The 15,456-nt window shown below is 36.6% G+C and overlaps 1 protein-coding gene across 6 annotated transcripts in view; it reads left to right on the forward strand.

Moving 5' to 3' along the window:
• Positions 1-2,182: 2,182 nt before the first annotated feature.
• Positions 2,183-15,456, forward strand: part of LOC113092956 (low density lipoprotein receptor adapter protein 1-B-like) — a 42,783-nt gene continuing 29,509 nt past the window's right edge. For all 6 annotated transcript variants that reach the window (XM_026258756.1, XM_026258757.1, XM_026258754.1 and 3 more), the window contains exon 1: positions 2,183-2,443. In XM_026258756.1, the coding sequence (XP_026114541.1) occupies positions 2,359-2,443 (85 nt within the window). In that variant the 5' untranslated portion in view covers positions 2,183-2,358. The remainder of the gene's footprint in view (positions 2,444-15,456) is intronic.

A 15,456-nucleotide genomic window follows, 5' to 3' on the forward strand; every position in this document is an offset into this window, starting at 1 on the left:
TTCTTTTGTGGGTTGTCCATTGATTGTTGTGGTTTTTAAATGCTTGCATGCAAAATAATATGTGGGGCACAATATATAAAGTGTTTTGACAGCAAGGAAAAACATTGCTGAATGCAATTGATAAAACAGAGCTAACCTTATTATTATGGCTTATTTTGGGCTGAGCAAAGGGTTAATGCATGAGGAAGAATGACAATGAAACCATTACAATGTTCTGAATGCCACGATTTTATCTACATAAATTGAATTAAATTTAAAATGTTTTCCTCTAAGAGTAGGTAAATATTTGTTTATCTGATTTCTTGGGACAGATTTTCATTGACAAATGGGAACACATCAGTGATATAAATACAAAAATTAAAAATCTATAGAAAAACATTCATATTACACTGTTTCAAAGTTGCAATCTTGTTGTTACTTTTATATGTTATTTCCAACTGTTTAATGTTCATTTTAAGTTGTTCAAACAGCCATTTTTGGTTAAATTTGACTTTTGATGAATTTGATGAATATAACTGGCAATTATGCTAGATTTTAATCATGATCTAATCAGAAACACCTTAACAATCAGCTCAATCCTATCTTCTTTTTTTGTTGTTTATATATAAATATTTGCAGGTAACAGTTGCTTGTTTGTTAACTATTGCAGCATCTCATGCTGACAGATTCTCCGAGTTCTAAATGTGAGGCCTTTATCCCCTCATTCATATTACGTGTATGAATAAATAACCAGAGCATTCATATTAAACACATCTCTTTTTATAACCATGCAGACATGCACAGTTCCACACTTGATCTTTCTTCAGTGCATCACTGGCATGATGTGTGCATGTAAAAACTCTGGTTCAGAGAAATGACACAAGTCACATTCAGAGGCTCTACTTTTCAGCTTTTATTTAAAGATGTCACATCCACATTATTTTGCAATGCACATAAGCTCTTTTATGTGAATGTGCATTATCTGCTATAACTAGATAAATAACTAGAAGAATAACAAAGAATAGTAGAACAAATTGTGCTACAAAGCTGTGTGTCATTGCAAATAAAAAAAGTGAAAGCAACACTTGCACATTCAAGTTAAAATGTCCACGCTCAATCTTGTGTTCAAAATAAGGTGGATAGTGATAGTTCACTCTTACACCATTCCCGACCTGTATGTACTGTATATATCTATCTATTCACCAGTTAAAGCGGTTATATTCTCAGATGAACTGCAGACTGATGACTGGTCTTAATCACCTGAACTGAGTGATCACCTGTTGTTCTGCTGGGAGACCCTGGTTAACTGTAATTATTGTGCATCTTCACATGAAACTTAACAGGTTTTGGTGAATCACAGTAGGGGTCAGAAGAACCTGATGCCCAGGTCTCTATTTGCTCTTTGAACCATACATGCAGGTTGTGAGACGCCATTCTAAACTGACAAAAGGCCCAATGACAAGCAAAATGACCATTTCTCAGAGGAACACTCTTGAATGTCTTTTTTTTCTTTATTTCCATTTTTCCATCTCTTTCCCCATGTGGTGATGGACTGTCAGTGTAGAAGCACTCATGTGGATGAGTTAAGACACGGATGAGTGGAGAGAATGACAACTACACTCTCAAAGAAAAGGTTCACTTCTATCTCATCCGTTCTGTATTTCTTCATTGCCAATAAATAGTATATATATACAAAAACCATGCTGACATTTATTGTTAGATTCACTTTTCATGCTTTTATGCTTTTTATAAATTTGTTTTACATATACTATTATATTTATAAATTATTATCTATTCAAATAATAATAATAATAATAATAACAATAAAAATAAGGTTAATACATCAAAACTGGATCTTATAACTGCAATATTCTCTGTTAGTATTAGTATTTTTCTCTGTTTATGTTTTTCATTTGTTTATTCAATCATTTCTTTATTATTAACCTTTTCCATTATCCATAATATTATAAACCGTAATATTATGTGTGGTTTAAAGCGTCCAAATACTGTAAAATACATGTTTATCGTTTAATAGTATTGTTTGTTTTAATCACACAAGTCAAACGGCGTTCTGTTTATATATACACGCGAAGCCCCAATCACTGAAAAAACATTATCTGCCTAATTTACATACTAGAACCCCGCCTTCCGCCCACTCACGGCAGCGTCATGATGGAACACTATCCGGTCAATTTACATACTAAACCCCGCCCGCCGTGGCGAACATGTTCATACATCCACCCGGGACCATCCGCGGAAAAGGAAGAAAATTACTGGCTGTCAGAAAAGTTTTCCTGCTGGGAAAGGATCGGGCTCGTTCGGGCAGAGGACCGCCAGAGGATCGCGCTCTCAGGATTATTAATTGTCGCAATAAACATCATGGACGCGCTAAAATCAGCCGGACGCGCGATCATTCGTAGTCCCAGTCTGGCTAAGCAGTCTTGGACCTCTGGAAAACATAAAAGTGAGTTTTACAGCTGTCAGTCTGCATGCATTTACTTGGAAACGGTCGTTATAGTTCTTCACTGTATCTGTTGATATGAAGTTCAGAGTCAAAGTTGCTTGCAACCTGTGTGTTAAAGCAGGGATTTACTCGTGTTTACATTACATTGCATCACAAATCTTGAATTGTTGAAATCTTCCGAATTGTTGAATGGGTCCGCTGTTTGTTAGTCAATTATATTTTAGTGCAATTTGAATGCGGTCTTTTTCAGAAACGGTTCAAGTTTTAAATACAAAATCCAATGCCTCTGTGTTCGGTTTTTGACAGCCTGCCCTGCAATGATATTCACTGAATCTACAGCACGATCAGTGTTAGTTCGATTCCCGAACGAACGATTCTTCTGAACTAGTTTCTTACAGTGAATCAAAACCAAACAGCAGAATCGGAGTACCCTTATTTCCCGAAATGACTTTCATGATCCGGCTCTTTTTTTTTTCTTTTTATGTGAGCTGAACACATAGCTACTGCGAAATCGGTGCCGTTCGATTCCCAAACGACTGATTCTTATGAACCTGTTCTTTAAAGTGAATCAAAAATTAACGGCGCCATCGTTTTTTTTAATTGAATAAAAAATGTACTCCAATTCGCAAACGAATGATTCTTACGAGTCGGTTACAGCGAGATCACTGTCGCCCGATTCACGATCAGATTATTCTAACGAGCCGATTCTTTTCTTTTTCTTTTTTTTTTTACGTGAGCTGCGAAATCAATGTCGTTCGATTCCCAAACAACTGATTCTTATGAACCTGTTCTTTAAAGTGAATCAAAAACAAACAGCGCGATCGATACAACGATTCGCGAACGAATGATTCCTATGAGTCGGTTTTTTTCTGGTGGAGCTGCAAACATACAACGCGAGCAATTCGATTTCCCGAACAAACGATTCATCGGAACCGTTTCATTATAGTGAATCAAAACCAAATGGCACGTTCTGTACCCTGATTTCCCGAACAAATTACTTATGATCCGGCCATTTAAAGTGAATCAAACCAAAAAAGAAAAAGAAGGGGTTGTGCAGTGGTTTGAGGAACACAACTTGATGTTGAATGTCAAAAAAACTAAATAAATGATCTTTGACCCGAGGTTGGTGGATGATCATAGTCCAATTTTAGTTAATGAGGAGGAAATCAAGCTGGTAACATCATATTAGTATTTTGGTATCTACTTTGATTTTCAGCTGCAATGGAGTCATCATGTGGGCTATGTTTGTACACAAGCTAGTCACCGCTATTTTTTGAGAAGGCTCAGGGTCTATGGGGTGGATAAAACTATTATGTTACTGTTTTACAGATCAGCTATTGAATTTATAATATGCTGTGGTCTTACAATATGGTTTGGCAATTTGACTGTTAAACTTAAGTCACAACATCAAAATGTGGTTAGAAGAGCTGGAAAAATAATTGGTATCTCCACTTTCTCTTCAGGAAATTTTTGAGAGGTCTGTTAAGAAGCAGAGTCTTAAAATTATTAGTGACCCAAGTCATATTCTCCATAAGGAGTATGAGGTAATGCCCTTGGGCAGGAGAGTTCCAATCAGTAAACTGAATAGATTTTCTCTAATTCCGTTATCTGTCAAATTATTGAATAAGTGATTGAAATTGTTTATGTGAGTGAGGGTAATGTGATGGGTAACATGTAATGTTAGTGTATTATTAGGATTGTGTGGGAATTATGTTTTGGAATGGTTTATTATTATTAATGTGTATATATGTGCATGTGTATATATGTAAAGTGGATGTTTGTAGTGGATGTTTTTTTGTTTTTTTTGATCTGCTCTCCCAGTTGCCTATGACAATTTCTCCTAAGGGAGACAATAAAAGAGAACTAACTAACTAACTAACTAACAGACAGAGTGAATCAGGCATGAGGTAGATGTTTCTAAACTCAAACAATAGCTTTGTGTGCTTTACAGATGAACTTGAAGTCTTTATTCATTCGAGATAATAGATCAATAATAGATCAATAATAGATCATCTTTGGCTCGGTAATACAAGTTCATGATCGTTAGCCCCACGTCCCGTGTTTTCCAGTCCGATGGGCTATCGTGAATAGTGATGTAAAATTCTCGTAGTTGATCGTTTGCACTTGTTTCTAAATATTGCTGATTCAAGCGTTTTAAACAATTTGTGCGCGTTCGGAGCTTGCGCTCACTCATTGAACGCACGCGCTGCGAGCAGCATTTCAGACAATACGCGTAAAGAGAATGAATTCATCTTTGGCACATCGTAACTTCTGAATGAACACATACACACACAATTATATCAAAATAAATGTCTCTGCATGTATTCTCGTAAACACAATCTGTAATGTTTTAAGTAAACGTATAAAGTGGCCTGCTGCTCAGAGAAATTCCCTGTACCGGATAAATCTGTCTCTCTCTCTCTGTTATTTAGACGACGTGAAAGGGGGCGTGTTTCAAGATACGCAATGGAGTAGACCAAACTAAACAGGGAGGGAGGGAAAAACACTTATCCAAACAAATCCTTCATTAAATTGGTGGTATTGCCGACACTTGTGTTGTGTGACTGTGGGTATCTTCAGAAATCCTTGAATCAGAAATTTGGCACCGAAAGATAAATAATTTTTCGATACTCAGTTTCGATACTTTTTCGTTCGATACCTTAAAGGCATCGAAGTTCGGTACACAGCCCTAGTCCAATGAGTATTTGAGAAAAATCTTTATTTCATAATGATATTTTCCTCCCATTTTAATTTCTTATTATCCAATGAAAGGATATATTTTTGTGAATTTTACAAATAAAAGATCAAAAGGATTAACAATGCAGTTTAATTTTCACAGACTTCTTTGATCATATTTACCAAGGGTGCCGATATTTTTGGCCATGACTGTAGATACACTGTTGTTTGTAAATGCTATGGCTTCTGTTAGCTTTTAATATACGGTTTTATTCTGATTAAAGCTTTGATACACCACATGAACCATACGCTTGTATCACATGTATAACATTTCTCATTGTTATGTGAAAATGAGAGTATAAATGGAACAGTTTGTTGGAGCTGATCTGATGATCTGAATGAGAGAAAGAGAGTGAGAGAGCGAGAGAGAGAGATGGAGAGCAGGGGGACGTGAGGAACTGGATTGAGAACCGCTGCTTTAGAACGCAATTCATATATAAACAGATTTTTAAATGCATCCCTAGTTTTCTCCTCCTCTTCTCTTAAGCAACACAGCATGGTCTCGCCCCATTTGTTGTGTGTTCCCGGGGGCGGGGTTTATCTGGGTTTGTGAGGTAACTGACCTGGGAAGAAGCTCATTTCAAGATATTCTTCAAAAATAAAATTTTTGGTTCCTGTGCAGAGAGGCAGTTATACAGTTCAGTACAATACAAGGATGAGTCAATGAATTGCTTTTTGTCTTTTGGGTTAAGTATTTCTTTAAATCTCTGTGCACGCGCACTGGTATCAGCTGTTGGTGTTCCACTGGATCCAGAGGCGTCTTTGATCTCTGATGTTGTGTGTAAGTCCCACAGACAGCACAGTTCAGTCCATCTGCTGCACGGTGGCGGTCCACAAAAACAAGCTTAACTGCCTGGTGACCCTTTGCTTTCACATGGGGAAGCTGTCAGACTGATGTCAGCACACTGTCATGTTTGGGTTTTGGAATGCATGATATATTGGTGACCATGCTAATATTGGCTAGGGATGTGCATTTTAAGCAAAAGTAATATTCAATAATAGTTGGGTATTATTCGATTAGTAGTCGAAAATCGCACCCCTCCCGCGCATGCACCCACGCACCCACACACACATAAACACACACCCATAAAAAGAGAGAGAGGGAGAGAGACTATTCAGGCTTTCAATTTCTATGATAACAAACTAACCCTAACTAACTCTTCTAACCCAAGCCAACTGATAGTTGAATGATTGCTGAAACATATTAATATAACATAACAGAATGACGGCACTTATTAACATAACAGTCAGTCTATTATCAACTTCTGACAAGGCTGTAGGAGCCTAGGACATTTCTATTTTAAAAATGAGCATGAACATTAATAGCATTTTTTTTTATTATTACATATTCATTAAGATTAGAACAGATTAATTGAGCCATGAAAATTAGGCTTAAAACACATTAGGCTACGCGCTAAAATATATTGTGAACAGCCTGAATGACAGCACTTATGTGAACATTAATTTCACAAATTTTCACAGCGCAGTCTGTTCATAATTAGTTCCCAAAAAAACATAAAAATAAATTAGATTAGCATCATTTAGGAATAAAGTAAAAATTACGATAAGAAAATCATGTTCCATTGAGTGAAGTAAAAGTGAATATATTACACCTGTATACTCCGCCAAAAAAATTATAAAAAAAAGGCATGTGGCACCTGTCATTTTCCACATTTAACACAAAAAACAGCATTAGTCTTACTGACGATTTTTTAAACTCAAATTGGTTTATTTCACAAGACACTCATTTGTATTAAATTTATCAGTTTTTTTTTCAACATGCACTCAAATATCTATTAGTTTTTTTTCGTGCTTCAAATATTAAACAGGAACATATAATTGAGTCACATGCCGCTTGAAAGTAGGCGAATATCTCCCTACAAATTAAAGAGATTAAAAATCTTAAAGAGCTTAAACAGTCAATGTTTATGGTTATCAACCAGTGGAATATTACATTTTATTCTTTTAACAAATAACACATTATTTTAATGCAGCTAGCTCGTAATCACGACTTAATACATGGGAAACAGGAAGTTTCTCGCTCAGCACAGTGGAGTGCATCGTTTTGTTAACTTTGTGGTTTATTATTTTGAGCTGTTTGGGATGCGGTGACACAAAAGACCCTCTCACAACATATTGCTTTATAAATCTGTTGCGTCTGACACTCAGAAATGTTCACGTAATCATGCTGCACGTATGAGTAGTTCCCTGCTCCGTTGCGGTTAGCGCTCAAACTGCATGTGTACTGCACCCTAATTAAACTGAACCATGCTCTGGCCCACTTCTTACAACCAACCGCGTCCGAGTGTGGCATGGAGTGATCACAGTCAACCGAACCGGACTTTGGGGGTCAGAAGTGCTTGGGCACAGTTCACAATCACATCCTCAGAAAATAATCGTACAGCCTAAATCGATATTCTGAATATTAAATCGGCTAATCGTATATTTGAAAAATCGTGACCCATCCCTAGTATTGACAATACTTCGTTACTGCCCTGGAGAAATAAAATGCATCCACTGTTCCCATAAGGGTGGGTTCTATGTGAAGATAAACAAGGTTATCTTTCCCTCACAACCAAAGTCACACTTCTTAGAAGAGATTCTTCTGTGCGTGCACTCTTCCAGGAGAAGTGTCCATATAAGGAATTCAGCCCTTTATGACGTCATATAGAGCCATACTCGAAAATAACTTTCTGAAACTTATGTGAACCCTGAAGGAGTGTATTTGCCACAGAATTACTCAATTGTACATTCAACTCGTGTTTTGAAACTTCATGTTTAGCATGATAATCCAACTCTTTAACTTTCTAAATAAGTCAGAATGCATGATATAGCATTAGACCTCTTCTATAAAGTAAATGTAAAAGCAATGTATAGATGCACAAAAGTTATTCATTCTGGTTCTCATGAGAGCACCTGGATGTTTGGTTTGGTGCTCAAACTGCACATATAAAACAATAAAATAATAAACAAAATAATAAAGTCGCAAATACTAGTGGTTGAATGATATATGGGCCGATTTTTGGTATTTTTCAAATATCGGCATTGGCCATATTTTGACGCCGCTGAGAGAGCAGTGTCTAAGTGCACAGTGCTCACACTCTCTCTCTCTTGATTGTTGTCGTCATTAACAGTTCTGTCTAATATAAATAGAAGTCTGTCTAATAATCAGATAGAACTGTTAAACAAAGGAATTAATCTATACAGAAAGTATTATAATTATTTGTTTTATATTAGGCCTATTAGTAATAGAAAGGCAAACATTATAATATCGGCATTGCCATCGGCTGTCAAAAAACACATATCCTTCGACCACTAGCTAATACTCTTATATTGAAAAATAAAAAGTATAAAATAAAAATGCAATTATTTTACAATACACTATTTTTTTTATTTTTTTCCAAACTTAAAATCAAGAAGGTTTTATTTTGGTAGGTTGGTGTCAAGTGAATTGTGTAAGTGAAGCGTGAAAAACTTAGTATTGCAGTTAGTTGATCTAAAATGGTGATGGCTGTCAATCATGTCTGTATTTACACATAGCACACTTTTTATTTTGGGCGCTTCTGCGCCATTTGTTGCCACCCCTGAATTTAATAATACAGTCATATAAAATATGTCCAGTCTTCCTATATATATTTATATATTTTTCAGTGCTTATCTCGTGATCATTCCAACATGAACTGAATGCGGCATCATTCCCAAGACTGATTTTCTTTCTATATCCATGGTGACTTTTTTAGTGGACTGGGTCAGGGTTTGTACTAATGGTCCGTGTCCTCATCCTGCACAAGACTGACACATTTTTCTATACACGGAGTTCCAGCTCACCTGCTCTGAGGACATTTACTGGTATCAGCTGTGAGAGTCTCTGCAGTAAGAGTGCAGCAGACAGTGGCTGTTATTTCTGAGCTTGTCTTAACAGGAAATGTTTCTCACCGCAGCAGATTCACAGCATGAAGCCTGAAAACCACAGTCAGTTGTGCCCTGAGCCCGCCCAATCATGGTGCATTCCTAGATAGCAGCAGTGGACTGTAGATTGGTACTGTATCATGAGATTATGTGGCCACTTTTGCTGCCCAGATCTTGAATTTAGGATTTCTAATCAAAGGTTCTAGAATATATTTTGTGAAACTAATGGTTCTGATTCTGAGTTCTGATTAGATGAGTCTTGTACAAAGTAACTGAAAGCTAATGAACTATATTACTTAGCAGAAGACTGTTTGTTCTGATTTTTATGATAATGGTTTAATAACCATTTTATCACATACACGTAGTATTTATTGGTATAGAATATCGACTGTTTGTTTGGTAAAAAAAAAATATATATTTTTGGTTACACTTTATTTTTTATAGTCCACTTTAGACATTCTACTGACTGTAAGTAACTTTGTAACTACATGTCGACTACATATCAACTTAATCTCAGAAATTTGCAACTACATGTCAACTAACTCTCAGAGTAGACTGTAGGGTAGGTTTAGGGTTAGTGTTAGGGCTAGGTTTAGGCTTAGTATTAGTTGACAATAAGTTGACAAAGAAAGTGTTAGAATATATTAAGCAGACAGGCTACTAATACTCTACTAACTGCTAGTTGACATGTAGTTGCAAAGTTACTTACTGCTAGTAGAATGTCTAAAGTGGACTATCAAAATAAAGTGTTACCATATTTTTTTTTGATTCAGGTAGCTGATCATAGTTTTTATTTTTGTTTAAGTGTTGGTGAAGAACTGATTTATTTTAAGGCTCAAAAACATTTTAAATGTTATATGCATTGATTAAAACAAACCAACAAAAAATAATTTTTTGCTCTGCATTTTAACCAATCCAAGTGCACACACACAGCAGTGAGTAGTGAATTGAATTCATAAATTAATTTTGGAGCTTGATAATAAATATGAATTTTTATGGCTATAAAATATCAACCTTTTTTTATTGGTCACAAAAAATATACAATCGTAGAAGATTATTCCATAAGTGTGGATTAAGTGATATGTAAAACTTAAATATTTAATTAAAGCATTATATGCATTGTTATATTATATTCATTGTTATTAATTTTATTTAGAATTTTGGAGCTTGATAGCTGTAATATTTATGGTTATTCAGTATTAAGTTTTTTTTATGTTTAGGTGTGGATTAAGTGATATGCAGAACTGATTTATTATGACTTTTTAAACAGTTTCAAAATCATATGCATTAATGTATCAATTATAATGTTCAATTGTTGTTTTGTGACCTTTATTCTCATCTTTGTTTTGGGTTGTCCCTCTTTGTTAAACTACACATTTCTCCTTTTGAGAAATGACAGGCTGTTTATTTAAAAGTTAAGTAATATATGAAACAACTTTCTTTTATCTGATGTCAGATTGAAACGGCATGAGGCTAAGTAAATGATGACAGAATTTAATTTGTGGCTCAAGTATATGTTTAATGAAAGCTGCTTATTTTGACAAGTGGAATGAGGAATGAATGTAGTGGCCTTTTAGAAATCAGAGTCTATAGAGTCAAAACGGTTATTTAAATTGCATTATAATCATCATTTGAGCAGAGCTTCTGATTTTGCCTGCTGGAACTGTCATGTCAAATAAACCATTATGTTTTGAAGGCCTGATTTAATAGCTCTTGAAGGCTGTGGTGTTTTCATGTCTGTGGACAGGGTCTCTATGGGCTAGTGGCAGTTGGTTTCAGTAATCATGTGCAAGCTTATCGTTGGGTGAATGAAAAGCTCTGTCATTTCCAGAGCCGTGAAGTATGTCTTTTAAGTATATAGAGGGCATTAGTTCCCATCCACTTTTTCAGTTGTGTTGGTTGCGGAGATATTTTTCCATTCATTTTTTCCATAAGGATTTTAGGCAAGGAGGTGAATCACAACATTACAAACTTTTATTTAAAGCAAAAACTTATTTGAAAATTAGTCAAAAAAGGTAGGCTACTAGACCATGATGTTTAGCGATGAAAATAACTGCATTCCCATGAAACATTCCAAATGATATAACTGAATTAAAAATGATGGTGAAATAGAAAAAAAAATATTTAAGTATTTTGAGAGCGTTTGGAGATGTTTTATAAAAGTGGATGTTTACTGCAAGCTAGTTTGGCATGCTTTACTGGCCCCGACTTTCTGATTGGTGGGATTTTCTGCACAGCATCATGGGTAATGTAGTTGTTCCTCACAAATTCAGCTGTTAAACATGATTATTTAAAAAATAAGTTGAAATAATGCAAACAGTTGGCTTCAAAAAGCTTACACCATTGATTGACAACCTTGGACCTTGGTCTATAAGTCAGCGTTAAAAATATGAATCAAGTTTTTACTTATAGAACCTGATTGTTGCACTCTATTCCTGAAGTAATAAGCCACCTAGTTAATTTTCCACTGGTACATCACTGGCGCTTTATGGGAAATTTTGATGATACCATTGTTTAGGGGTGCACGATAAATATTGTCCGATAATTAATGCGCATCTCGTCAGTAAAGCCGGTTCTCTAATCGGCGGGAAATTCCATCAGGTGTGTAATTTCACATAAAGCAGCTGTTATTACACACAGCTGTTGTTAACTGACTAGCTGCGCAAATAAACGCTGATAATGAACGTGGAGATGCGCAGCTAGTCAGTTAACAACGGTTCCGTGAAGTAACAGCTGCTCTATGAGAAATCACACAGGTATTATATTTCAACATAAAGCTGGTTGTAAGCAGGAATGGAAATTGCAGGGAATTTAATTATCCATCCATCCATCCATCATCTTCCGCTTATCCGGGGCCGGGTCGCGGGGGCAACAGTCTAAGCAGAGACGCCCAGACTTCCCTCTCCCTAGCCACTTCCTCCAGCTCTTCCGGGGGGACCCCGAGGCGTTCCCAGGCCAGCCGGGAGACATAGTCCCTCCAGCGTGTCCTAGGTCTTCCCCGGGGCCTCCTCCCGGTGAGACGTGCCTGGAACACCTCCCTGGGAAGGCGTCCAGGAGGCATCCGAAATAGATGCCCGAGCCACCTCAGCTGGCTCCTCTCGATGTGGAGGACTAAGAACAGACTAAGAACAGTTCATAAAACCCCTTATGGCAAAATTAAAATCAAGGACCGTGACGTCGCCCGGCATGGCGCAGCCGGGGCCCCACCCTGGAGCCAGGCCCGGGGTTGGGGCTCGTATGCGAGCGCCTGGTGGCCGGGCCTTCCCCCATGGGGTCCGGCCGGGCTTAGCCCGAAGGAGTGACGTGGGGCCGCCCTCCTGTGGGCTCACCACCTGCAGGAGGGAGCGTAAGGGGCCGGTGCATAGAGGATCGGGCAACAGTCGAAGGCGAGACCCCCGACGACCCGATCTCTGGAATTTAATTTTTTTTTTAAATTTTTTAAATATATTCGAGTTCATTAATGATTCTTTTTATATGTCTGTAGAAGCCCATAAGTTGTCAGTTCACTTTAAAATGGACATAATAAAAGTAATTGTGAGTAATTCATGAAAATACTTCATCCAATGCTGTTAGTAACTGATTGATTCTAATATTGTTCATTTTTCACCCCAAAATCAACAGAATCAATTGCGACATTTGAAAGAAAAGCCTACTTGTAGGACATTTTATTTCATTTATTTATTGTTTTATAGCATATTTTCCCTCAAATTCTGATTGATTTAATTCTTTTTATTTAAAATTTGTTTAATTTCATACTCAACAGTCATTTTCTGTATTGTAGAACAGCACTTTTTTACTTTTTATGTGTAAATACTTAATATTTTTACATAATGATTAGTGTTGTCAAAAGTAATTCGGTACCAAGTCGGTACTAATAAAATGAAGATGTGATGGTACCAGGTTTCTTTAAGTACCGGTGGCACCGAGGATCTGGTCAACCCAGTTTTTGACGGATACAGCGCTATGATTTCCGCGAAGGAGAAAATACGGATGGAATCTCAAAATCCAGTCATGAAAATGAAACTTACATTTTAAAATGGACAGTCATGGATTTTGTCAAAGTTAGCACAAATAAATCAAATCTCCATATGGACCAGTATCTGTAAATAAAAAAAGTTGGTTGAAATCTGAATCCTGCATGTTCTGCGCATCTCTGTGTGAATGAAAAAAAGGTTTGTTTACTACAGAGACTGAAGTGTGACGCTTGCAGTAATTTCAGCATCTGCCGTCTCAGTGAGGACATAAATACATCAACAACATCACCAGTGTTAAAGTTAAAGGTATTCATGGTAGCCTGTCAAAATAAAAGTTCCTTTTTACATAAAGGCATTGTGCTAGAAATATTACTATTATTTAGTAGAATGTATGTAATACTGCTACTACTGTTGACAAAATGTATAAAACCTTTTAAAGAAATAAATCACACAATATTTTTTCCATGTTTTAATTTTAATATAAAATCCCTTTTATGTACCAAAAAATTAAATGTGTTTAAATTTCATTATTTAAAAGTGTGTTTTTTTTAAATTAGCATATTTTTGAGTTTTGCTTTGGTACCGAAATTGGTACAGAGAACTGTGGATTTTCACTGGTATCGGTACTGAATACTGAAATTTTGGTACCGTGACAACACTAATAATGATATTATTACTATTATTCTTTTTTTGTATTTAATATGAGTAGTATACTTATATTAAAGCATTTTCAACAGTTTGTTTTGGCAACAAAATTATTGGATGTTTAATATTACAACTGTGGAATATTCAATTAAATCAGTTGACTGGAAATCTCTTACTGATTAATATCAGAATATTTATAACATTTGGTTTGATGTTAACCGGGAGCTCAGCAGGTTTCAAATACCTGAACTCCCTTCCTGAGATAAATCTGATTATGTTGACTCAAAGCAAAAATATTGTGTCTGTAATTCCCATCTTTCCGGCGGTGAGGGTTTGGAGCTCCCGCTGGGATGCCGGGAGTGAAATGTGTCATGCAGAAGATCTGAGCGCCGCTGTCAATGTGTAATGGAGACTTTGTCCATCAAAGCTCTCTTTACAAACCAGATTTACCACCTTAGACATCCTCAGTATTTCAGCACTCATATACACACAAACACACTCATATTCCTGCTTGTGTGGCCGGAGATTGGAAGCAGATCAGGGTCAGTAAGAGATTAAGAAAGTGATTTTGTAAAGAAGCAGTGAAATTGATTGGTTATTTAACTTCTCATGTTTAAGTGCTGTTATGGGAGGCCTGTGTGTATGGTAGCGTGACTTGCCCACCGTGGCACCGACCCCCACCATCGTTTTGATATTTTGTAGTAATAAAATAATTTAGTTCAGTAAAAGAACAGACACTACAATTTAAAACTGAACACGGCTGCTCAATGCAGCGTCCCGAATGACAGTCGCAGCACAGATAAGATTACATTTATCAAGTGAGGAGAGTGAGTCGAGCTGACTGACGAGAAGAGTGAGGAGAGACAGACAAGATGATGGCGGATGATTTAGTTTAGAAACTAAATGCAAAAGCAAATGTTTGGCAATATTTTGGATTTTGAAAAGTCTGTCGCCTTTTGCCGTTTATGTAAGGTGATTTTGGAAATGTTTCTTATTTAATTGATTCCACATTGTTTGCTGATTTTTACTTAATTTAAACTGTCATATATGTTTTATATATAGGCTAAAGTGAGTTTGACATTTAACTGCTGCTAATTTGGCACTTTTAAGCTATTTAAAAGTGAAGGAAATTGAGGAAAACAGGGTAAATTCAGACAAACTACTGTAAGTACAAACAATTGCTTTATGCCGAATTGCCGTTATTTGAAAGTGAAAGTAAAATGCGCATGCCACTTTTACAAGCTATTTAAAGGGAAGGAATACCACGGTGATACTGGTATTACTGGTGTTATCACACGTTGATTAACCTGTGGGAAAGTTTACTTAACATTGCAACCTTAGTATATGGCTGGGTGATGTATTGACCATTAATGATATTTAGGGTAGAAGGTGCAAAGGCACCTTTTGCATCCGCTTTTTCTTCTTCTTCTTTTTTTCCGCTCTTGAGTTTGTGGCAGCCCATATAATGGCATGTGTGAAAGCAGTGATGGAGTACTCGAGTCCTGGACTCGGACTCGAGTCAGACTCGAGTCACTATTCTTTGGACTCGAGTCTGACTCGAGACTCCATTCTCTGGACTCGTGACTCGACTTGGACTCGTGGACTGATGACTCGTACTTGGACTCGGACTCGAGGATATATAAAATCGGACTTGAGCATTCATCACGTTGTTTTTGACTAGAAATGTTATAAAAAAAATGTTTCGTGCCCAAGACCGGTCGCGATCTATTCTTTTCCCTCACAGACACT

Source organism: Carassius auratus, unplaced genomic scaffold (genome assembly GCF_003368295.1).
Source record: "Carassius auratus strain Wakin unplaced genomic scaffold, ASM336829v1 scaf_tig00214790, whole genome shotgun sequence".
In the NCBI taxonomy this organism is placed as follows: domain Eukaryota; kingdom Metazoa; phylum Chordata; class Actinopteri; order Cypriniformes; family Cyprinidae; genus Carassius; species Carassius auratus.